The sequence below is a fragment of the Macadamia integrifolia genome, chromosome 4, assembly GCF_013358625.1.
Source record: "Macadamia integrifolia cultivar HAES 741 chromosome 4, SCU_Mint_v3, whole genome shotgun sequence".
Taxonomy (NCBI): Eukaryota; Viridiplantae; Streptophyta; class Magnoliopsida; order Proteales; family Proteaceae; genus Macadamia; species Macadamia integrifolia.
In genome coordinates this window covers 16,011,322-16,034,564 of record NC_056560.1, presented here as the reverse complement: position 1 = coordinate 16,034,564, position 23,243 = coordinate 16,011,322, and the positions used below count along the sequence as shown (strand labels likewise).

At 36.0% G+C, this 23,243-nt stretch overlaps 3 protein-coding genes across 6 annotated transcripts; 1 reads left to right on the top strand and 2 right to left on the bottom strand.

Annotated features, from left to right (window-relative positions):
- Window positions 1-312: 312 nt before the first annotated feature.
- Window positions 313-10,767, top strand: LOC122075604 (probable complex I intermediate-associated protein 30). The gene is made up of 7 exons (XM_042640684.1): window positions 313-463; window positions 3,403-3,516; window positions 6,453-6,503; window positions 8,777-8,868; window positions 9,477-9,557; window positions 9,714-9,812; window positions 10,341-10,767. The coding sequence occupies exons 1-7, from the start codon at window positions 412-414 to the stop codon at window positions 10,527-10,529; spliced, it is 678 nt and encodes a 225-aa protein (XP_042496618.1). The 5' UTR covers window positions 313-411; the 3' UTR covers window positions 10,530-10,767.
- A 914-nt stretch (window positions 10,768-11,681) lies between these two features.
- Window positions 11,682-15,377, bottom strand: LOC122075106 (F-box/FBD/LRR-repeat protein At1g13570-like). Of its 2 annotated transcripts, XM_042640009.1 has the most exons (5): window positions 14,818-15,377; window positions 14,462-14,570; window positions 12,683-13,621; window positions 12,272-12,415; window positions 11,682-12,180 (listed from the first exon to the last, which is right to left on the bottom strand). In XM_042640009.1, exons 2-5 carry the CDS (start codon window positions 14,522-14,524, stop codon window positions 11,863-11,865), a joined length of 1,464 nt encoding a protein of 487 aa, XP_042495943.1. In that variant the 5' UTR covers window positions 14,525-14,570; window positions 14,818-15,377; the 3' UTR covers window positions 11,682-11,862. The 2 variants fall into 2 exon arrangements, with proteins under 2 accessions (XP_042495943.1, XP_042495944.1); XM_042640010.1 differs by lacking the exon at window positions 14,818-15,377 and having other exon boundaries at window positions 14,462-14,811.
- Window positions 15,378-17,793: 2,416 nt separating this feature from the next.
- LOC122077532 (F-box/FBD/LRR-repeat protein At5g56420-like) lies at window positions 17,794-22,323 on the bottom strand. Of its 3 annotated transcripts, XM_042643487.1 has the most exons (6): window positions 22,296-22,323; window positions 20,941-21,021; window positions 20,585-20,697; window positions 18,604-19,521; window positions 18,373-18,516; window positions 17,794-18,264 (listed from the first exon to the last, which is right to left on the bottom strand). In XM_042643487.1, exons 3-6 carry the CDS (start codon window positions 20,648-20,650, stop codon window positions 17,947-17,949), a joined length of 1,446 nt encoding a protein of 481 aa, XP_042499421.1. In that variant the 5' UTR covers window positions 20,651-20,697; window positions 20,941-21,021; window positions 22,296-22,323; the 3' UTR covers window positions 17,794-17,946. The 3 variants fall into 3 exon arrangements, with proteins under 3 accessions (XP_042499421.1, XP_042499420.1, XP_042499422.1); XM_042643486.1 differs by lacking the exon at window positions 22,296-22,323 and having other exon boundaries at window positions 20,941-21,911; XM_042643488.1 differs by lacking the exon at window positions 22,296-22,323 and having other exon boundaries at window positions 20,585-20,686; window positions 20,941-21,911.
- Between the last annotated feature and the right edge of the window lie 920 nt (window positions 22,324-23,243).

Here is a 23,243-nt window from a genome sequence, read left to right as displayed (position 1 = left end):
GGTGGGCTCATTTGTCTGGGTAGACAACAGTGAGCCCATTTTTTTTTTTCACTAAGCTCCCACTTTGGCTGTTTCGTTGTGGGCTGACAGCGTAGGGAGTGAAATCGACCAAGATTTGGATAGTTTCGATGGCAGCCCAACAGGGTCGGTTCGGGTCGGGTCTGATAAAAAAAGTCTAAAAAAATAGTTTGTGAAGGTGAGCATATTTGATATATTCAAAACGGTCAAGCCCTTGATGAGTAATCGATACAATCCGCAGGGAATTAGATTCCAATCCAAGTGCAGACACGAGCATAGGGAGTAGTAGATCTGTAGATGTGGTCGTAATTCCAAAAGGTCGCCCCTTTCTCCTGAAACTTCTGCAAATCTTCCTTACAGACCACTCGACGTGTGTGGGGGAGAGCGACAAGTATGTCGAGGTTTAAAGAACTATGGCGAGCTTCTATCACTGCCACCAAGAAAGGTACTTTTAACTTAATGCAATTGTTCCTTCTTTATTTCGTTCTTTCATGATTCTTGAGCTCCATTTTTCTTTTTCTTTTTTTTTTCTTTTTGTAAATCTCTTCTGAGCTACATTAGAATCTGAGTTTTGTGGTGTTGATCGTTCTTTTTTTTTCTTATTCTTTGTTGGTTTTGAGTGAAAATGTGCTATTTTAATGTTCACATAAATTCGAGCTTTAAATTTCTGAGCTAGGACCTTCTCACTGAGTGTAGTGTGTCTGAAAATGCTTTTCTAACGGTGTAAATATTTCAATTGTATGGTTTCTGTTCAAATTCATGAGAAGTTCTTATAATTAGTTTGATTTGAGAAGGATTTGGTAATATTTGGGATCCTAATTCTGTGTTCGTTTTTTACAACAATTACGGGAATTGCAGAATCGTTACTAAGATAGAAGCTAGCCAAACCAGAAACCTTTTGGACCTTCACGCGAAAGTGGGGCATGGGAAGTTGATACTTCTTGATCATTACATAGAGGACATGTGGAATCGGAATGGTCTTCAGTGACCAAATCCTTTTCCATTTAGACTTAGGTTAGGATGGCTTGAGTTTCTTAGTCATATGCTAGGGAGATTTTACTTATACTTTGTATCATCAATCAAGGTGCTTAATAAGATAGTCCTTAGATTGAAGCTTAGAACTTAAAGGGAAAAGAGATAATCCTTTTACTTACAAGTAAACAAGATAATTCTTAAAGGGGACGATCTTCTACCATGACATGGACAATCTTGGGGAATTGGAGAGAATATTTCTTGGTCAGGCCAGTTGATCCCAAGTGTCTACCAATTTTGATCTTGTATCTGTTATGGTCTACCTCATTTAATGCATTAAAAAAAAAAATAAATAAATAAATGTAAACCTGCGGATATGGATTGAAATAGAAGTTACAACAATCAATTACATGCATTTTAATCCCAGAAATCAATCTTTGTTACTGGTCTAGGCTACAAAGTGTCTAAAAGGTTACCTGTTTTGACCTCAAGGTCTAACATTGTGCTGTTGAGGTGAGAGGGTAGACTTAATGATAGGACTAGGTATTCAAGTATTTCATTGCCAGTGTTGCATGCTAGTAAACATTGCAGGTGGATATTGTATTTTAACAATTAAGACTCCATTTTATGATACAACTCACTAGATACCCAATATTTAACACTCTGGTGCTCATCTGCATGCAATGCTGTCTTGTTCACGACTGTTTGTGCAGAATACATTAAAAAACTTCACTAAAAGGGAAGATTACAAAGATTGCCTAATTGGGACCTCCCCCCCACCACCCCCCTCCCCCCCAAAAAAAAAAAAAAAAAAAAAAAAAGCATTCCACTCTGCACCGTAGCACTCATGTTTATATTTTTCTTTTTGACAGATAACAAGGAAATTATATTGATAAAGGATGGTCTAAGTGTGAGAGATAATCATAGTTGTCAAGGCGTTGCCTGGGCATCCAGGCGCCTTGGACACCTTGATCGTGTTGCGTCCAAGCCCCCTCCAATGCCTTGGGTCGCCTAGATGCTGTGACAACTATGGATAAGATACCAAAACAACAACAGGCCTAGGCCTAACCCCCTAGGAGAGCTACCTTATAGGGTAAGGGGCTACAGCCGTACACACAGAGTATGCCTGTTCACCTTTCCTAGCTAATTATCAACAATGGAGTTAGCAAATCTCATTCTCTAAAGGAACGAGACCAAGGGCCTTAGCCTTCCTAATAAAGTAAAAACAGTGCCAAGGCTCCCCCCTAGCCAGGCTTGAAGCCAACTAATACCTAGAGAAGAATCTCCCTCAACATGCATGCTCCTCCAATCATTCATGATAAAGAGATGAGGATTCAATTATCCTTGTGGATTTCAATGCAGGATAATTTATGTTGTCCAGTCGGTAGGGTCCTAATTTCTAAGACCTGAAGGTTAGGGATATTGGAATGAGAGATGAGGATTGATTGTTTAGAAAACTGTTCTAAATCAATTGAAATGAGAGTGCCAATTGTCAACAAAAGGGTTTAGGACTTCCAATGATTGGGCAGTGGAACTTAACTTAATAACGGTTTAGGGTTCTAGGAATTGATGATTGGGAAATAAGCTTAGGCTATTAGCTTTGAAGCAATTTTTTCTCAGATTGTTGGTTTCAGTCATTCAGAGTGTTCAAGTCATTGGCAATAAAATGGTGATTGTCTGCCCTAGCTCAAAACTATTGAATGGTCAATGAACTGTAGTCAAGATGGTCAGACCTTCTGCCGGACGTATGGAAAAGCCCCCTAAAGTATGCTTGTAAGTATTTTTAAATGATAAGGCCTCTCATTGCTTATGCTTTTATAGCTTGTGTTCCACGTCATATGGACTGAATGGCTGGATGATTGGACCATGTGTCCGACCAGTGGGGCTTGGTCTTTTGTTTTAAGCACATTGCTTTAAGGATTTCTTGGTTTCATCTCACAGATTAAGGTGGTTCTTAACCCAAGAAATTTCTGAAAACAATAACTAAGCCAAGGGGTAAAATCTTGAATCAAAGACATCTAGGATCAAGACCTCCTGCTAAAGATTTGTAATTACTTAAGAATAAACTAATATTAATAAAATAAAGATAGTAAATGCTAAGTTAAAGATCTCTCTGTGGAGCTGCTTCATTCTCTTATGTAGTGGCACATGAAGTGCCCTAGATGTAGCCCATGGGTGTTTCTAAAAGAGACTGAAGACGCTTCTGTATTAGTTCTGAAGATTACTTGCTCAAATTAGTCATTCTGCTCATTCTTCCTCTTGAAGCATTGAATCTAGTTCTTTTCTTTGGAATATATTTCTGAAAATACAACCTACTATTTAAGCAAGGCTGCTAAGTGATATTAGTTCTTATTATGTTCTGTTTTATATATCAAATACACTAATGTTTATTTTCTATCCATCAAATTGTAGCTCTCACATGGAATGCTGAAGATCTGATACCTCCAAGTGAAAAGTATATCTTCCGTTTCAATTCTATGGAGGAGCTGAAAAGGTGGCATCTGTATTCAGATTCTGAATATGGAGGTACATTTATATTTTTCCACACACCTTTAGTTACTTCAGCATATATTCACTGTATAGAAATTTCCGTGCCTTTAGTCTCTGTTTCTGTTTTGTTGTACTCCTGTTTACTATTTATTATCATTACTAATACAATATGATTATTGTATTCCTGTTGTCATTACTGCATTTTCTAATATTTAATAGACATTCATTCAGCTCTTGGACATTTCCACACATATGAGAAACTTTGCTGTTGTTGTTGTGTGCGCACTATGCACATAAGGAGAGGAAGTAAAGACAGTTGTAATTGGCGGGTTTCAAGATTCTTTCTCTACTTTCAAAAACTTTTCTTTTATCTCAAGAACTCCAACCATTTTCAGTTTGCAGAATTTGAAGTATTTCAACAGATCTTTTGCTGTTTGAGATTTTCTTTGATTTCAGCTAGAACCAGAAAGGCTGAGATTGAAAACTTGTTGGTAATGTAGAGCCAGTACCGAACTAGACAATTAGGAACCAATTCCACAGTAGGATCACTTTATGTCCATATCAGTAAGTCACAGCATATAAACCAGTAATAGAAATAACAGTAACACCTAACAGCAAGGTGTTTCAACACTTGGGACTCTTGACAATCTGTAACAATGCTTGAGGATGAGATCTAACCATCAAAGAAACCAAGGATTTAAGTATTGGTATCGTGTATCATATTGGAGGGTGATTTTAAGAGACGTATCGAGAGGCAAGATATGCTCAAGTTATGCATGGATGTGCTTATGATACATTTAAACTACAATTTTGTGAAGCATAATACACTTTATTATGCAATATGTAATGTATTAGCTTGATGCAAGAATTTGAGTCATTTTTACTTAATCCAGTGATGCATAACCACACACAAAATATATATATATATATACAACTTTACCGCTTCTTTGCAAAAATCTATTTCGATCCATGATTTAAACACTGTAAATCCCCAAAACTTTTTGATAGGGTGAAGATTAGAGTCATTCTTAATGTTAGACGATTTCTCCTATCTTGTATCAAAGAGAAAAACAAGTTTCCAAGTCCTTTGGTTGCTCTTAATTTCGTATCTTGTTCATGATTTCTGTTTTGTAGGTTTAAAGGAGGCATATCGGACTGTATCAGTTGATACAAACACTTTTTAGAAAATAAGTATCGTATCAATACAAACCGACAGACAATACTTTCTGATACTTAAACCCTGAAAGAAACCAACTGCACCCATCTTTGGTCTATTGCATGACAATCAGCAGACAGAATTCTCAGGAGACAAAACAATAACAGAATTAGTAACTTGGTAGTCCTGATGGGATGATATCACTTCCCATCGAGTGTAGGTCTCCTGGGGATGTACTACTTTTCCAAAGCTCAGCCCAAACTGATGGTTGGATGCTGAGATATAACAGGAGTTTAAAATTAGAAAGTATGCATCCCAAAATAGTAACTCACAGCAACTACCAAATCAGCCATCAGATCAGCCTGGAATTTCTATCGAAGGAAGGATATGTTGGGGCATCACAGTGTCAAAACTTGAGAATGATATGATGATCAGATCTGGAGATCCAAGGTGTTGAAAGATGGTTGCAACAGGGTACCACTCAGAAGAGCCATAAGGTATGTCTGCCTCCAGGCAGTATTTCAATGGAGCAGCAACAGGTCTTTGATCGTGTCTCAGGTGTTGGTTATATCACAGAATAAAATAGAAACTGAGAATAAAACAGGAAATAGAGACGAAGGGGGATAGATAGTTTGAGTCTCTCACTCACACTTAGGCCTCTCACCTCACATTGCTGCCTCTCGCAGCACTCATGGTCAACAAACAGTTTTTTCATTCATGAAAATCGTGGCCTTTGTCCAGCAATTCTCTTTATTAAATAACAGATCTATTACAAGATTAGAAACTTTAAAAATAGAAACTGCTCCTTTTCTAAGGTCTATCTTCTTGAAGCATTACAAATTAGAAACCAAGACTCCAATATTGAACAGTACCTCCCATGCAATCTGTTCAAGTGAACAGTAACCCCTTTGAACTGCATCAGTTGGTTTTGGACATTTGGATATATTCCCATCCACTTACTTGATGCTCCAGAGTAGTTAGTTAGAATTCACCCGCCCCCCCTTTTTGATAGGTAACAAAGAAATTTATTAGATAATAGGAAGATAGAAGGTACACTATATAATCAGAATCTTACTTTAATGGGCCGTAGTAGCTGAACATGGTACCACATGATATTAACAAAAGTGGCTACTGGAGCTGGAGCAAAACTTGGACAGACATGAGGTTCTTCATTTGACATGCTCAGTTAGTGGATATTAATGTCCATCTATATCCAATTTCAATTCCAAAGGATATGGCATAGTGAAATTGCTATTTGAGTTCTAGTGAACGGTTTAAACAAGGGGTGTCCAATGAATACATCAGGTCACTATGGTTCCTGTGATTCCTGGCACACTCAACCTTCGCAATGGCTTTATCTGAGTTCTATTCTTAACTTTCCGGTACAGAAATTTTGTGGCAAATTTAAACTATTTTCTTATGCATCATTTTGATTCATTATAGTGTCATGGTCTTTCATCTTATGGAGAGAAGGGTGGAGAATGACAATGCTAAGAGTGTAATTTATGTATTTAGACTATTTTCTTATGCATCATTTTGATTCATTATAGTGTCATGGTCTTTCACCTTATGGAGATAAGGGTGGAGAATGGCAATGCTAAGAGTGTAATTTATGTGTTTTTAACTTGAGCCAAATGCCATATGCCAAAAGACTTGATTTTGCATACCCTTCGATGAGTGAACCTTGACCATCTTCATGGATATTTTTACTTTCTTTTCTTCTCCTATAATGTTTTTGCAATTTTATTGTGCGAGTGTAGCACATTTTGTAAACAATCTTCAGTAATTCTGCAAACTTATTTGCATTCTTTCTCAGGTTTGTCCTCAGCATCATTGGAGATCAAGGATGCTGGAAATGGACTAAGTGGTAATGTGACCTCCATGTCCCCTTGCATCATGCAATATTATAAATTTTCTTTTGGATAATTATCATGGTATTGATATGGAGAAGGAATATATAGCAATACGTAGTGCAAATAGTACAGCTCTTAACAAGGAAACAACTCAGTGAGCTAACCTTAAACAATATCAACTGGTAAAGCATGCTAAAGCCCTTTACAATATCAACCGGAAAGGGCTTTGTGTAATTATGAGGAACGCTGGCCTTGTTGGTAAGTAGCCGACCCCATTAAGTTGGGATAAGGCTGAGTTTTTTGTTGTTGTACTGCCCTTATTGGTACTTAATTAGAATTGATGTCTTCTTCTTCCTATCGTTTTAAACAAGAACCAACAGTGAGCATAATCTGTTCCAATTGAGAGAACACTTTCTTACGAAGACCAATTGATTTGGAATCTTAGGATTAAGTGGCTAATCTAGGGCCCTATGAAACCAACAATCAATCACTTGAAGCAGCAGCTTGAAAATTAATGAAAAAAATTTCTGAAATGAGAGGAGGCTCTAACTTCAAAACCAGGTTTGTAGACAGGTCAATATCTCACTGCTGAGGAGTCCTTAGGGACTGAGATTCTGGGAGTTGCATTGCCGAAGGAAAGACAGCTTATTCGTAAGATCTTAGACCAAACAGAGGACTGATATCATGAAATGCAGATTTTCTTTTCAACTCCAGCAGTACCGTCCAACATTGGAAGGAGAAACAGGAACAGAATTAAAAGACAGGGAGTGAACAAGGAACAAAGGAAGAGCTAGGAAAGGAGAATGGAGGGGAGAAATTGGAGTTCACATTTGAGAGAACTCTACTGTATATCGATGGATTACGTCACATATAAAATATAAATAGACTCAAAGCCATTCATACTCATAATCTAAAACAGACTTTGAACTTGAATCAACTTCCTACTCCCAACAAAAATAAGATAATAATAAAATGAAATTACAAAAATAACCCTAACAAATTAAATAAACCCCTAATTACCCCCTGGTGGACCAAAAGCCAGGTTTGGACCTAGTTCTTCGTTTGGGTCTCCAAACTGGATCAAACCGGTCCAGCAATGGAAGTGCAACTGCATCACAGAGTCGGTTCAAATTCTCAATTGACTGCACAATGCTAAAGCAACCACCCAATTAGAAGGCCTGTCATTCATTCAAACTGTGTGTGTGTGTGTGTGTGTGATTGTGCCTGCCTGCTTGCGTGCTCCAGTTAAACAATTCCTGGTCTACTTTCCAGCAACTGCTACCTCAGATAATATTCCATGACTTTTCTCAGTTCTATTGAACTATTGTAGCATTCTCACTGTTCACTTATCCAATAAGATCCCACCGCTTAAACTTTGGACTTTGTTAATCTGTAGTTTTAAATCTGCGCAACAAACTTGCAGACCATTGATGTCTAATCTTCAAAACATCGGGAACCAAGAAGGAAATTCAGTCCAAAATTGTTGGGAGACCCACAAAGGAAGTGGGATATGTATGTGATTTTGCTTCATTTCGTTTTGTTCAATTTTTGCTTGTCACTAGATTCAATTGCAGTAAGTACATTTTGTACTGTTGTAAATTGAAAAATTAGAAAGTTTTCAGTTTATAAGTCTGTTGACCACAATGGTGAATTTTCCTCTTAGCACTACCAACAATCGTTGACTGATTTATGTCATACTGAAGTTTCTTGGTTCGTCAGTTCTCAACATAAGGGCCACCTCCCAAATTGTTTTTTTGATGATACATTACATTATTCCTTTCGTTCTTATTAAATATCAACTGTTGTGGTTGAAAATATACTGAATTATGCCTGATGTTTTACTAAAGCTGATAGCTGTGTATTGATTATGGTACGTACGCAAGTTGAAGCGGAAAGAGTTCTTGACAGAGATAAAATAGGAAACTCATGTCTATCATTCATTCCAGATTATCCCTATTTAATAGGTTATAAGTAGTTACACTAACTTCATATAACTCCCTGCCACTTATTTAAGATAACCCCCTATAACTGCCCCCACGTAGATGATTTCCATACAACTTCCTAATACACATAACCACCAATACCTACTCAATGACTATTCTAAATTACCACCCACACCAATAGTTATTCCCCACCCGTGCCACCTCATGTGACCATACATGCATGCACTTAACAGATTAGCTATTGGTATCTACCAGTATTATATTGCTGCTACCTAGTGGTGCTGGTCATTGTTTCATCAACCCTGTTCATAATTTAATTGGTGATTTTGCATCTTGTTTGATAGGAATTTTCTCTGGGAACCTTTCTTTGGATGTAGCTGAGGATTCCAAGTGGAGAATTAATCGTAGTGGTTTTTGTGGAATGAGATCCAAGAAGGTAAATTACATTTCCAGCATCCTTATCTGCAGATGGAGAGCCAGCAAGAATAGTGTTTCCTAACATCCTTTATGGAGAGTTTTATTCATTATGTTCAGTTGTCTTGCTCCATCTAAACTTCGACTTGCACTGGTTGCGGGCCATTCTTTTGGTAGGTTGGCTGGTTCACGATGACATATTTAAGCATAAGATGTCGTATTTTCCCTCAATGTTACCAAAAATTTAGTGATATTTTTATTATTATAATTTTTTGGGTACTAATTATTGTCTTGTCCAGAATGGTTTACTCGACATTTTTTAAAATAATTTATAATGGATGATTTCTAAGCCAAGTAGGTGAACTATGTACATATTTTAACAGTTAATCCACATTTGGTGACTTGTTTTCTTTATTCAAGATTAGTTTAGTTTGTGCATCTCAGAATAGTTTACAACTTATATAGTCCCTAGTTCTCAAGCTTCCCAGTTAAGTAATTATGTTCTTTTTTTAACATTCCAACCCGACTACCATAACAAAGATCAAGAAGTGATAATGTTGCGCCCTTTTTTCCCAAAACAATAGCTGTACCAGTAACAGTTCCTTATTAGTTTATTTATTTGATGTGCAGTTTAATGGCTTCATTGATTTGGATGCATATGATACACTAGCTTTGAAGATGAAAGGGGATGGAAGATCCTACATATCCACCGTGAGTTTCCCCCCCGCCCCCCCAAACAACCCCCAGACAAAAGCATGGACATTTAGTGATGCATGCAGAAACATGTGTCATCAGTACTTTCTGGAGTGGAATTAGTTTTGTTAATTCCTTATTAAACCTCTGATAACTAGTGTCTCTTAAGTGCAGATATACACGGAAAATTGGGTAAACTCACCCGGGCAACAAGAAGACAATTCATGGCAAGCTTTTGTTTTTGTACCAAAAGACAACTGGTATATTGCAAAGGCAAGTTGCATACTCCTTGCACCACTTTCATTGCTAACCTCTATTAGTGAAAATTACAATTGCATTATCAATTATATTACAAACATCTCAGTATAATTAAACAGTGGAAAACATGGGATCATGCATAGGCCACTTCTCTGTTTAAGAAATGGAAATTTTCTTTTGTTCAGCAGCATGGAACGAGTTTAAGTTGGTAATAGTTTAAAAAGTTTTGTAGCTGTCATATTTTACATACAATTTTAACCATACTATCTGTATACTTTTTATTTTTCCCAACTGTTTACCATTGTTTTATTTGATAATGTGAAATAATCATTTGACTATATTTTACAAAAAAATAAATTGAAAAAATGTGTTGATTTATTGATTGTCTTTTCATTATTCTGATTGTCAAATAATGCATATTTTGAAAGATTGTAGAAATTTCATATTTATGCTGGCATATGTTTGGGTGCACTTGTTTGTCTGTTTACCTGGATGTGGACTTCTGGTCATGATATCTAATATTTACTGGTATGAAACTTTCAGATTCCACTTGATCGGTACTTGCCGACATGGAGAGGAAACGTTATAGATGCAGATTTGGAAATGAATCCTTCACGTATTGTTGGCATGTCTCTCTCTGTCAATTCTGAAGGTGGTGTCCCTGGGGCAAAATCTGGACCAGGTAATTTCAAAGTAGAAATTGACTGGATAAAAGCCTTAAGAACAGAATGAGTTATTTGTGGAGAACTTGCATGCTTAAATGACCAAATCTTGTCTCGCAATAAAAAATCTCCGTTATAGTTGTTTTCTTGTAAATTTTATACTGTAAGAATTCAAACCATGGTGCTAAAAAGTGATCTCGTAAAGCACCTTTTTGTATAAGGTTTTGGGTTCTTTGCGTCGGAACATTATTTTGTTCAAGACTTGTTAAAGGTTTTGAGTACAGATTATACATTTTGTGTTCCTTTTACACCTTCTTTAGATTGTTTTCAGTTTTCACATCTCAGATCTAATTTATCTTGGTAAAAAATTATACTAAACTGTCAGAAATGGAAAAAAAATTCTGACCTGCCTAAACAGGGTTCCAACTTCCAATGAATCAATTTCCGTTATTATCTGATGGGTTTGCTAGTTAACTTTTTGATGGAGTTTGTCTGACAGATGCAAGTCCAGGTTTAAATTACTCTTAATAGGTCTGAGTCCATCAATGGATCTAGACATGTATTCATATCTGATCAAGATCCTAAATATGGATTGAAGCTGATGAATAATACCATTACTTTGTTCTTCAAACAATGGTTGTACAAAACAGTTATTCATCCACTGTTTAAATTGTTTTCAACTGCGGCTTCAGTGTGTATGTGCTCCATGTAACTCAATGGAGCCCTGGAATGAATCAAGGAGACAGACATCAAACATTTCAAGATTCAAACCAATTAAAAGATGGAACGATGGGACAGTCTAAATGTGACCCCCTTTCTCCCCCTATTGTCTGTGGTCGTGGTGGGTCACGGTAAATGGATTCCTTAAGAAAACTCGGTCCTGAAAAATTGATTTGATTTCTTATGGAACCCAGAAGATTTCTAATATGAAAATTAAACCATCTCGTGCATTTCAAAATCCACTCATATTCGAATTAAACACCACTTGGCTGAACCGACCATGACACGGCGTGAAGGAAAACTCTATGCGAGAGAGGAGACTTGAAGGCTTAAAAACCCCCTTTTGTGCAATACTTCTGTAAGAAGCACTTCCCCATTTCAGTTGTTTGCTCATGTAGCCTTTGAATTCAAAACCAAGGTGCTCAGTAGTATTGATAGTTAAGAGTTTCATGCTTCTAAAGCTCAATTAATTAATTAATCGACAGAACCGTTCACTCAAATGTGCTGAAATTTCTTTTTAAAAGAGAATAATTTCCAATCAATAATTAAAATTCCAAGAACCCTTTAGCTAATTCTCCTCCAAGAAAAATCGTGTCTACCTATATTTGAGTCAACTTTGTTCTTGGATTCTTTACAATACTTGCTATAACTTGTATGGTTACAAGAAAGAATATCAATTAGATTTACAGAATTGTTAGCTTTGCACCTGCATGCTGAGACTCTTGAAGAAGCAATTCATATATCCGCTGTCTTTCTCCTCTAGATAAGAAGCAATGGCGATCATGGGTCTTCCATTTGCCATCTCCAAGATAAAATCTAGGATGAGGGTCGATGAGCAAGGACTCAAGTGCAATAGCATTCTTAAGAATATAAGTTAATATGTCAATTTGTTCATTGTAACCAGCAAACCCATTTACCTCTACAAACTTTAGGTGACTATGAAAGAAATTAGAAGGCTTAGCAATTTCTCTTGATTCAGATTCATCTTTTAAGTGAGATAGCTGCACAAGGAGAAAAAAATGTGTAGTTCAATTAGATCTTTAGAATAAAAGGTTTGCACTCAACTTTGACTTATTTTAGAATAATACTTACATGGAGTTGGAGTGCCTTCAAGAAAGGAGAAACCTTCATAAGGGTAACAGTCCAGAAGAAAAAATCTTTCTCTGGTATTCCAGTAACCATTACTAATTTGGTAAGTTTATTGAAAGTCGGTAAGCTTTCTAATGGAAACACTGGCTGCACACCAAGAGAAAAAAATAAATAAATAAATAAAGAAGTATGAGAAGAAAATATGTCGTGAATAACTCGATGTGGAGGCATATAAGTACTTGGCACTCTCCCCTTAACAGCTAGCCATCAAGTGTGAGCTCTAATTTTCATACAAAACACTGATGATATATATATACCTTTCTCACTTAAGCACACTATAACTATATATAGACTAATAGTAAAGTATTAACAATAAATTCAAGTAAGGAATTAGATAAGTGATGTGTTACTTACCTCAAGATAAAGCCTGGTGTTGTAAACGAATAGAGACTCAAGATGGAGGATATTATAGACTGGAAGTCTTGTAAGGGCAAAGGTAGCTCCATCCCAGGAATGGAAGCCCACAGTATGGAGCATTAAATTTACCAATAGTGGAGTATTCTCAAAGCAGATTTCAACCATGTGCCCTGTGAACTCAAATGTGACAAGACTTGAAGCACATAACCTGATTTCAGCTAAATGAGAAAGTTCATTTACTTCAAGGTACTTGAGGGATGGGCTGGAGATCTTTAGACTCAATAAATTGTTGCATTTTTCCAACTTCAGCCATTCAAGGAGAGTACAACAAGACAATATATCCTCCACAACTTTCTCAGTCAGAAATACATATTTTAGGGAGAGTGTGGTAAGTGATTCAAAACCTTCAAAACCAGGCCAAGGTCTCAAGATGCTCAAGGTGCAACAACTCAAATGTAAGTGATTCAAGGAGTACTTTTTCCCACAACCAAGAAGCCCAGAGGGAATGTTGTAAAGCCTATCATGAGGTGTGGAACTACTTTTGTTGTACAAGTCAAGATGAAGTTCTTTGACCCCTGATATTATTGCAAACTGGACCCATCTGGAAAGATTAGACCCATGCCTGCTATCCAAGGGAGAGCAAATCCTAAACCTTTCAACCTTAAAATCTTGAAGAAGCTTCAAGTTTTGATCAACCACTTCTATAAATTTGGATGTTCTTTCTTGCCAACCTTCATGTGTTGAGGGGCTCAGGCTTCCAAGCATGTTTTCAGCATCAAAATCAAGATTGGAAACTGATGTCTTCCAAAGATACTTCCACCTTCTCGATAAAGTACTAGTTCGCACTGCTTCTCTCAATGTCAACAATGATATAATGTAGCTCAAGACCTCATCCGGAAGATCGCTTATGTGTTCCTCCTCAATTAGCTCGATCTCCTATTTTTTTTTTTTTTTCCAATTTTCCAACAGCATAATTAACCATATTAATCTCATATTCTTAGTATAAATTTGTCAAGCTAAATAAGATATAGAACAAAATCAATTTAATTTTATTAAAGTTCTATTCACTGCAATGCTTCAGTATTGAATGAAATGATGGCATATAGGAGTACTATTCAACTGGTAATTAGTTGGAATACCCAGGAAAATCCATGAAATAGATGGTAGACTTAAAAGAAAAATTTCACAAATTCTTATAAATGCATATATAATTCATTCGCTAACTCTTCCCCTAAGAGCATGATAAAATTCTTTGCGAAAGTAAGCAAATCATATAATTATATCAGCTTATTCATTCCTCCCCAAAATCTGATAAGTACATTAGAGAGAAAAAAATTTAATATCTCATGAATCAAGTTTTCCTTAACCTATGGTGTAGGAAAATTCATTGACTATGGGGTTTCAGATGCGCGAGAGAGGATATTTTGAGGAACATGCTAAAACCATAGGATGGTATTGTAAATCTTCCCGTCCACATGGTGAAAGAAAACTTTCTCTTTACCTTAATTGTACATATAATTTTAATCTTGGATCCAATAAGTTAAAAAAAATTAAAAGTAAAACCTGGAAAAGAAGCAACAGAAATATTTATTGGGAGACACTGAAAAGCTTTGGGGCCCATGGGAAAGATATAATATAAACAAATAAAGATTATTGATATAAGAAAAGGACCATGGCCAACAGGTAATGCAGTTGCCATATGACACAGAATGAAAGAAAAAAAAGAGCTATTTAGATTTGATGATGAGTGATGAGAGAGGTTGGGAATTGGATTACCTTTTCATTGATAATTGAATTGTCAGAGCCAGATGTGTTTATACAACATGAAGAATTACCCATAACAGAACTCAACTCTTCCACGTAAGAAGTAGAACCCCTCTTCGATCTGCAAAAACCCTAAAATATAAGAGAAGGATGAAAAGTTTAATCTTATTTTATGTTGTATAGATACTTCAAAAGGGAATTCAAGCATGATTCCAGCCATCAACCGTTATATTGGAATCCAAAACACTTTGTATGAGGGATCCAAAGGGAGATCTTTTCGACCTCTCCCACGTGCACTGCAAAAACAAGTAAAAAAAAAAAAAAAACAGATACAGTAAATTAAGGTTTTTCGTATAAGGATTCATTACCTGTAGGTTCTTCGCTTCTAGCACTCCACCTGCCGATATCTTCTAAATTCTTAAACCATTAAACCCTAGAAAAAAGCCTTACCCTAACAATGTATAAACAGGAGGAGGAAGAGGAGGAGGAGGAGGAGAGGGAACCTGAAGATACACTTACCCTAACCAGGAAGCCGAGGTCATGACCTCCAACAAGGTAACACTTAATTTCTACCAGAAAAGGGAGAAAAAAACAAGGAAACACTTAATTAATATATATGTTAATAAACTTACCAAATAAGAGAAGACGTGGGGTAGTGGAGTACTATGGTGGGGTTATTGGGTCTTGGCCTTTTAGGTCAACCTCATCTTTTAACTTTCCATTAACCCATTGAGACAATGTTCTTTCCTCAGTTTACTACTCGCTTCCTTCCACTATATGGGTCTCCACTTCAAATCTGATGAACCCTATATTAAGAACAAAGCGCGTTCCTGCCTCCATTCATGGTGTGGGGACTACCCTCTTGGATGGATAGTGTAGGGTTAGGGTTCCAGTCATCTGCGATGAATCAGGCACCCCAGTCGTTGAATCTTCACTGTCGTGCCTTCCATGGGATTAGGGTAATTACTTGTAGGGGAGACGAACCTGATTTATAATCGAGTAAATCATATGAATAATGGGGTTGATAATTCCAATTCTAGATGGATGGATATATAGGAGTTTTTCTTTCACTTTTAAAAGTGGGCCAAACCCTTGCTAGCATGTCGGTCAAAATTAATTCTATAAATTTTATTGATCAAAGGGAATATTTCCTTTTTGGTTCCATGAAAGACTCATAATGATAAATAAGGAAAGTTTTCCTTTCACCATCACGTGGAGAAGGATGGAACCTGCACCTCTATTTATAGATAGAATTAGATGGTCCAAAACATTTCTCTTGATTTCTGCTCGATGCATTATGGACCATAGTTAGTAAAATATGCATATCATATGCGTATAATACGTGCATTTGAACGTTTAATTAAAAAGTTCGTAATTTGGTGTATCAATCCAAAAAAACCCTTTAATACGTGAATTTTATAGATAACCATATTATACACGATTAATACTTATATAATATGTTACATACTCAATAAAACTTTTGGGTTAAAAAAAAAATGAGATTAACCCAAATTGGCCAAATCCTGATTCCCGACCCTTGTCTTCTATCAGGAACCCTAATCGATTGAAACTATAACACTTTTTCTTCCCTCATCTAAGTAAACCAAAAAATGAGGAACCCTTGCCCCAGTGACCCCTTCTCCTCCATCTCCGTTCTCGATGGCTAGCGATCGAGGGCGATAGGTAAGACATCAATACCCTCTACTCTCATTCTCTTTTCCATTTCTCTTTCCATCGATTGTTGAAAACCCAATCAACCATTCCTCTTATCCGTTTCTCTTTCCATTGGTAGTTGAAAATCCAATCGAGGGCGATTGCATATGCAAATAAATTTTAACGAGAAGCAAGAAAGATTCAAAGGAGACGATTCACATGGACAAAGATGGCCAAGGGCGGGATTCTCCAAAAGGGGTTGAAATGAAAACATTTCTAGGAAATTTAGCATACAATCGCCATTTGAATTGGACTGATAATTATTTACAAACATAGTTGCAGCTGGACAATGTGAAGAATTAGAAAGAGGGTTCTCCTCCCACTGTTCTTGCAATACTGCATCTGAGAAATCAAAGGAGTTGAAGAGAGGAGGTTCTTGAGCTTTAAAATTGATCCATGACCGGTGTTAGATTGTACCCCCATGGAAATTTCAAGAAAATCCAAGCGCATCTCTGGGATGAACGATTGCAAACACTTATTCTCCATCTTCTTGAACCTTGTTTTTGTACCAAGAAGAAGAAGAGAACATGTAAAAGTTACGAAACAAGATGAGGTTTGATTCTCCTTTTAGTTCTTTCTACCATACCCTTTTTAGGGGTTAAATTTAATTCATATTAAATGTGAAAATTCAAAAGAATGGGAAATGATTTCAAATTGGAAAATCATATTGGATTTTAGTGTCCAAAAAAGCATGGTAAATTAGAGTTTAGTTTCAAACAATCATTTTTAGTCCCAGATTTTTACAGAGCAATCGTATTAAATACGTTTTAAACACGTACCGTATCATTTCCGTACATGTTTTATTGCACCAGATTTTTGAAACGTATTATTACCATATGGTCCATTTAATTGTCGTACATATCCATTCCCGTATTATTGTTGTCCCTGAACTTACTAACTATGTTATGGACATTGATCCAAGGCCTCGGTCAAGTTTGACGAAAACTAGATCCTAATAATTATAAGGGGAAAGAAATAGGTATTGAGTTTTGGGAGATTTTTTTTTTTCTTGTTTTTGGTTTGTAAATTTTTCCACTGATATCAAATTTGAGGACAAGTCAAAATTTTGTATTGCATGGTCATTGAAAAAATCTGGTTGCTATCTGAGCTGCAATCTTGGTGCCAAGGAAATGGAATCCCAAGGTTAAGTTTGAAAATATATTATCATTCCCCTAACTACTACTACTGGTCGTAGAAATGGAAATGGAATTTTAGGGGCAGGTTTGAACATACCCCTAGAGTGGAATTTCAACCCTTGCACTTGGAATTCCATTCCACTCGCATCGATCAGGTTTGCAGCCAAGTTTCGTTAAATGGCTATGATTGGCAATTGGAATTGCTTTGGGTCACCCTAGGTCATTAGCCTATGTTGGCTCCAATTAGGGGTGTCAAAACCTAAATCAAACCGGTAAAATTGATCGGTCTGAACTGAAAATAACCTAGATCAAATCGATTGAAGTTTTATTGGGCCGATTTTTATTGGGATATTATAACCGCCAAACAAATTGAACTGCACAGAAACCAAATGGACACGAAACAAAACCGAAACCAAATCAAAACCTGAAACAAATTAAGAGTTTCATGTTTCTAGCTAAAGCTCAATTAATTAATCACTCAACAGATAACAATCATCCAGTCAAATGTGCTGAAATTTCTTAAAACATAAAAAAAAAAAATTTCCAGTCAATAATTACGACTCTAATATAACCTTTTAGCTAATTCTCAACTCCAAGAAATACTTTCAATGGTCACAACTCACAAGGAAGATGATCAATAAGCAAGATTTACAGAATTGTAAGCTGAACACCTACAGGCTGAAATTCTTGAAGAAGCAACTCATATATCCGCTTTCTTTCTCTGGTAGGTAAGAAGCATTGGTTATTATGGGTCTTCCATTTGCCATCTCCAAGATAAAATTTAGGACGAGGGTCGATCAACACTGACTCTAGTGCAATAGCATTCTTAAGAATGTAATTTATCATGTCAATCTGTTCTTGATATCCACTGAATCCATTTACCTCAAGGAACTTCAGGTATCTATGAGGGATGTTGGAAAGCCTGATAATTTCTCTTGTTTCAGATTCATCTTTTAAGTGACACAGCTGCGAGAAAAGCAAAAAAAAAAAAAAAAAAAATGAAGCTTTGTTCAGTTAGATCTTTAGAACAAAAGGATTGCATTCAACTTTTATTTATTTTAGATTAAGACTTACATGGAGTTGGAGTGTCTTCAAGTAAGGAGCAACCTTCATAAAGGTAATAATCCAGAAGAAAAAATCCATTTCTGGTACTTTAGAAACCATCACTAACCGAGTAAGGTTAGTGTAAATTGGTAAACTTTCTGATGGAAACACTGTCTGCACACCAGGAAATAAAATAAAATAAAATAAATAAATAAATAAAGACAGCTGATGAATAACATAAGAAATGTGTTATTTACTTACCTCAAAATAAAGCTTGGTGTTGTAAATGACTAAATTCTCAAGTTGAGGGAGATGGGCTGGAAGTGTTGTAAGAGCAATGGGAGCTTCATCCGAGTTATGGAAGCCCACAATATGGAGCATTACATTTATTAGTAATGGAACATTTACAAAGCAGAAATTTACCATGTGCCCTGTGAACTCAAATGTGACAAGACTTGTAGCACATAGCTTGATTTCAACCAAATCAGAAAGGTCATTCACTCCAACATACTTGAGGGAAGGACTGAAGATCCTTAGAATCACTAGATTCATGCATTCAGCCAACTTTAGACATTCAAGGAGAGAACAATGGCACAATAGATCCCCCACATCTTCCTCAGTTAGAAATACATGTTTTAGGGAGAGGGTGGTAAGGGATTCAAAACCTTCAAAACTAGGGTAAGGTCTCAAGATGTTCAAGGTGCAGAAACTCAAATGCAAGTGATTCAAGGAGGATTTTTTCACACTACCAAGAAGCCCAGAGGGAAGGCTGTAAAGGTCATAGTCAGGACTGGGATACAAGTCAAGATGAAGTTCTTTGGCCCCTGACATTATTGCAAACTTGACCCATCTGTGAAGAATAGACCCATGCCTGTTATCCAAGTCCCAGCAGATTCTAAACCTTTCAACCTTAAAATCCTGAAGAAGCTTCAAGGTTTGATCAACCACTCCTATAAATTTGGATGTTATTTCTTGCCCATGTATTGGATAATTCTGGATTCCAAGCATGTTCTTAGCATCAAAATCAAGATTTGAAACTGATGTCCTCCAAGCATACTTCCACCTTCGCGATAATGAACTAGTTCTCATTGCTTCTCTTAATGTCAAAAATGATATAATGTGGCTCAAGACCTCGTCTGGTAGATGGCTTATGCGATCCTCCTCTATTCCCTCGATCTCCTATTTTTTTTTTGAAATTTCCAAACAACATAATTATCACTACTAATCTCATATTCTTAATATAAATAAATCCAGCTAAATAAGATGGAAACGAAGTAAATTTATTTTTATTAAAGTTCAATTCCCTGCAAGGTTTCAATATTTTATAAAATGATGGTAGGAGTACTATTGATCATATGGTAATTTGGAATACCCTGGAAATTCCATGAGACAGATGGAAAACTAATAGAAAATCTTCACATATTCTTTCAATGCATACAAAATTCATCAGCTTACCCTTCCCCTAAAAGCATGCATAAAATCATTTTGTGAAAGTAAATGAATCTTATAAATAATTCTGTTAACTTCCTCCAAGAAATGTGAGAATTACATGAAAAAAATATTATGAGAGGGTTCCCTGAAAGGCAGCATGGTCCCTACATCAGAGTCTACACTAGTAGGAGTACTAGTTAGTAGAAGCATCAACAAAGGTGGGATTTCAGCCTTTCATGAGGGTTGAGGAGGTCATTTCACCCCCTCCCACAATGTTTGGGCATAGGGGTCACTCTGCCTTTTAGGCCTCTTTTTTTCAAAAAAAAAAAAAAAAAGCTTCATTTTAAAGTATTTTTAATATAAGTAAAGTAAAAACATGTCAGTTGAAAACTTAATTATATTATTTTTTTTCATATAATTTGAATCTTGGGTCCAATAAATAATAATAATAATAATAATAATAATAATAATAATAATAATAATAATAATAATAATAATAATAATAATAATAATAATGCAAACCCTAAAAAAGAAGAAGCAAAAATATTCATGGGTGACAGAAAAGCTTTGAGACTTTAAAGTATTCATCTGTATCACGTTGACTTGGGGAAGAAAAAATGTAGTCAAAATATTATAGAAGCAAAGCAACATGACCAACTGGTTTTAGGGTTGAAATGGATGTACAATGTGATTGTCATATGGCACAGATAGAAAGAAAAAGGGCTATACAAAGAATTTTCTTTGTTACTCTTTGATTTATTATGCTAATTTTTAGATGTGATATTGATGAATGATGGGAGAGGTGAGTTACCTTGGTATTGATAATTGAATTCTTTGCAGAGACAGATAACTCTCTAGAGCTTACACAATTACCCATAACAGTCGAGACAATTTACTGTAACTCTTCTTCGATCTGCAAAAATACTAATGAAAGAGAATGATATAAAGTTTATCTTATATTTTAAGTCGTACAGATACTTAATTTGTACTAATATTCCTAGAGAGCAAATCAGGTTCTCATATAAGAATGATTAACACAAATGAAATCCACCAGATTAGACCGTACGAGAACCTGATCCACATAGTAGCCCATGAGATACTAATGAATCTTCAAAAGTAAACAACTAAGTTAGCTGTAAGGAATTCTTAAGTACCAGAGCCACGAACCTTTAGAATATTAATTGGAATAAGCGCTTTGAACCACTCTCTCTATGATCCTTATGAGGTATTCAGTAGTGTTTGAATGACCTAAAAAGAAATCTCTTCAGCCTCTCACACATCAACTGCAAAAACAAGTAAGAAAAAGATGAAATGGTTGATAAGAGTCTCTATAGGGAACTGTTGAATTTTACATTTTGAATTAACGTATCATCAAAAGATGTTGCCGAGAGTTTGATATCATCATCAAGTTCAGATCTCACAATTGGTATGTCCCACACATTTGAAGACCATAATTTTTTTTTGAATACAGTCCCCCAAGGAAGATATATGTAGCAACTCAAGTCAATGTCGGTTAGATAATTAAAAAAAAAAAAATGTTTTCATCACCTAAGCCCAGTGCATGCACGGAAAGTTTAGAATTTCTTTAAGAAAAATACAAGCTAGAAAGCTAAGATCAGAAACTCAACACCGAGATCAACTCCTTCCACTTCCGATATTCCCATTGACATGAGAAGCAAGCTCGCAAATATTTGAAATAATGTGGTGAAAAGAAAATTTCAAAATCTCTAGGGTCTTACGAAATTGAAAAGATGCTTTAGATTCGAATTTTTTAGTTTTATTTTTCTTAGTAAAAAATAATCGAAGAAAAAAATAAGAGCGGATTAGGTTTTCGTACGAAAACCATTCTCATACAGGACTGATCCACAGAGATGGAATCTACCCAAGGAAAAACCCTATGGTGGATTCCATCTATGTGGATCATATTGTACAAGAATGATTTTCGTATGAGCACCTGATCCACTCAAAAAATGATGGTGTCCATCAACCCTCAACCCTTGTGTATAGTTTCCTCTCACTTATTCGAAACCTCCTACCTAAACTTCTTCTCTGATTCTCGGAAAAAATCAAAATTCCACTTTTTCTTCTCTCCTAGAATTTTAATAACACCAAAATGGCTAGCCACATTACCCACCCCTCTACTCCCGTTTGCCACCACCCCTTACTCTGTAATTCTGTCATGGCCATGGTTTTTTGACTTTTGAAGCTTAGAAGTTAAAACCACATTCACAGAGGATGTTCAAAAGCACAAAAATACCAATCAAGAAAAAACTACAAAATCAGAAATGGAATTAAAACAGTGAACGCCAAAGAAAGATAACAGATTAATTAATGAACCAAAATCCAAAAAAAAATCAGTTGAAGAATATCTCAAGAAGAATTACAATTAGAAAAAAAAAAAAAAACAAACAATCGAATTGTCAAGAAATCCAAGCCAGAACTGATCAGAACACTCTTGAGTTTCAACAATAAATACCCCATCATTGCAACTAATACTAAAAGAAAGAATAAGCAATACAAACCTTTCCTTGTATGAGGAAAAGGAGGAGGAGGAAGAAGAGGAAGAAGAGGTGGGGAAGAAGGGTAATAATATTAATAATAATAAGGGGAAGAAGAAGAGGGAAGCCGAAATTTATAGATAAATCCTGCGCAAGTCTAACCGTTCAACCCTTCTTTTCTCCTTATCTTCGTTGTAAGCCTCCAACTATTCCAGTCAAAAAAGGGGATTAGGACTGTTTAAATGCTACTTAGTTTTGGATTTTTACCAAAAAGGTTACAGACGAGGAGAATGGGGTTATTTGGGTCTTAGGTCAAACTAATCTTTAAGTTTCTATTACTCCTTTTTTTTCCTTTTTTTTTTTGGTAGGAAAGTTTCTATTACTCAAGACTATACATGTCTGATCCTCACTTAAATCTCTTTACTTCTCTTTTCCACTATAGATCAGTGACACAATGAGCCACTAGACTCTCTCTCTCTCTCTCTCTCTCTTAGTCAACAGTCAAAAATCAAAAATCAAAATCAACATATTTTCTCCGAGGGTAATCCTAACGTTTGATCTCCATTTGCTATCAAGTTTCTCACATATTGTTGGGAAGCCTTGGTGACGGCTTGTCTGAGGGCCCGCACTAAGCATTGTGGTCAAAACTATTTTTCCAATTTGATTTTTTTTTTTATTCTAATCCAATATCCAAGGGTCAGCCATTTTATTGACCAAAGGGGAATAAGGCTCCAAAATAAATTACTTTTCATCTGATTTTACCAAAAATAAAAAAAATTCGGACGGTTTAAGTCCACGATAATAAATGGCGAAGATTTCTTTCACCATGTGGAGAAGGAATCCTGTATTTATCTGTCCTTCTATTTACGAATGATCGAACATATCTCTTAACTGTTGCATAATACGTTATCGCATTGGCTTCGGTCAAATATGGTGGTTGAGGAAAACTCGGTCCAAATAAATACGCAGGGA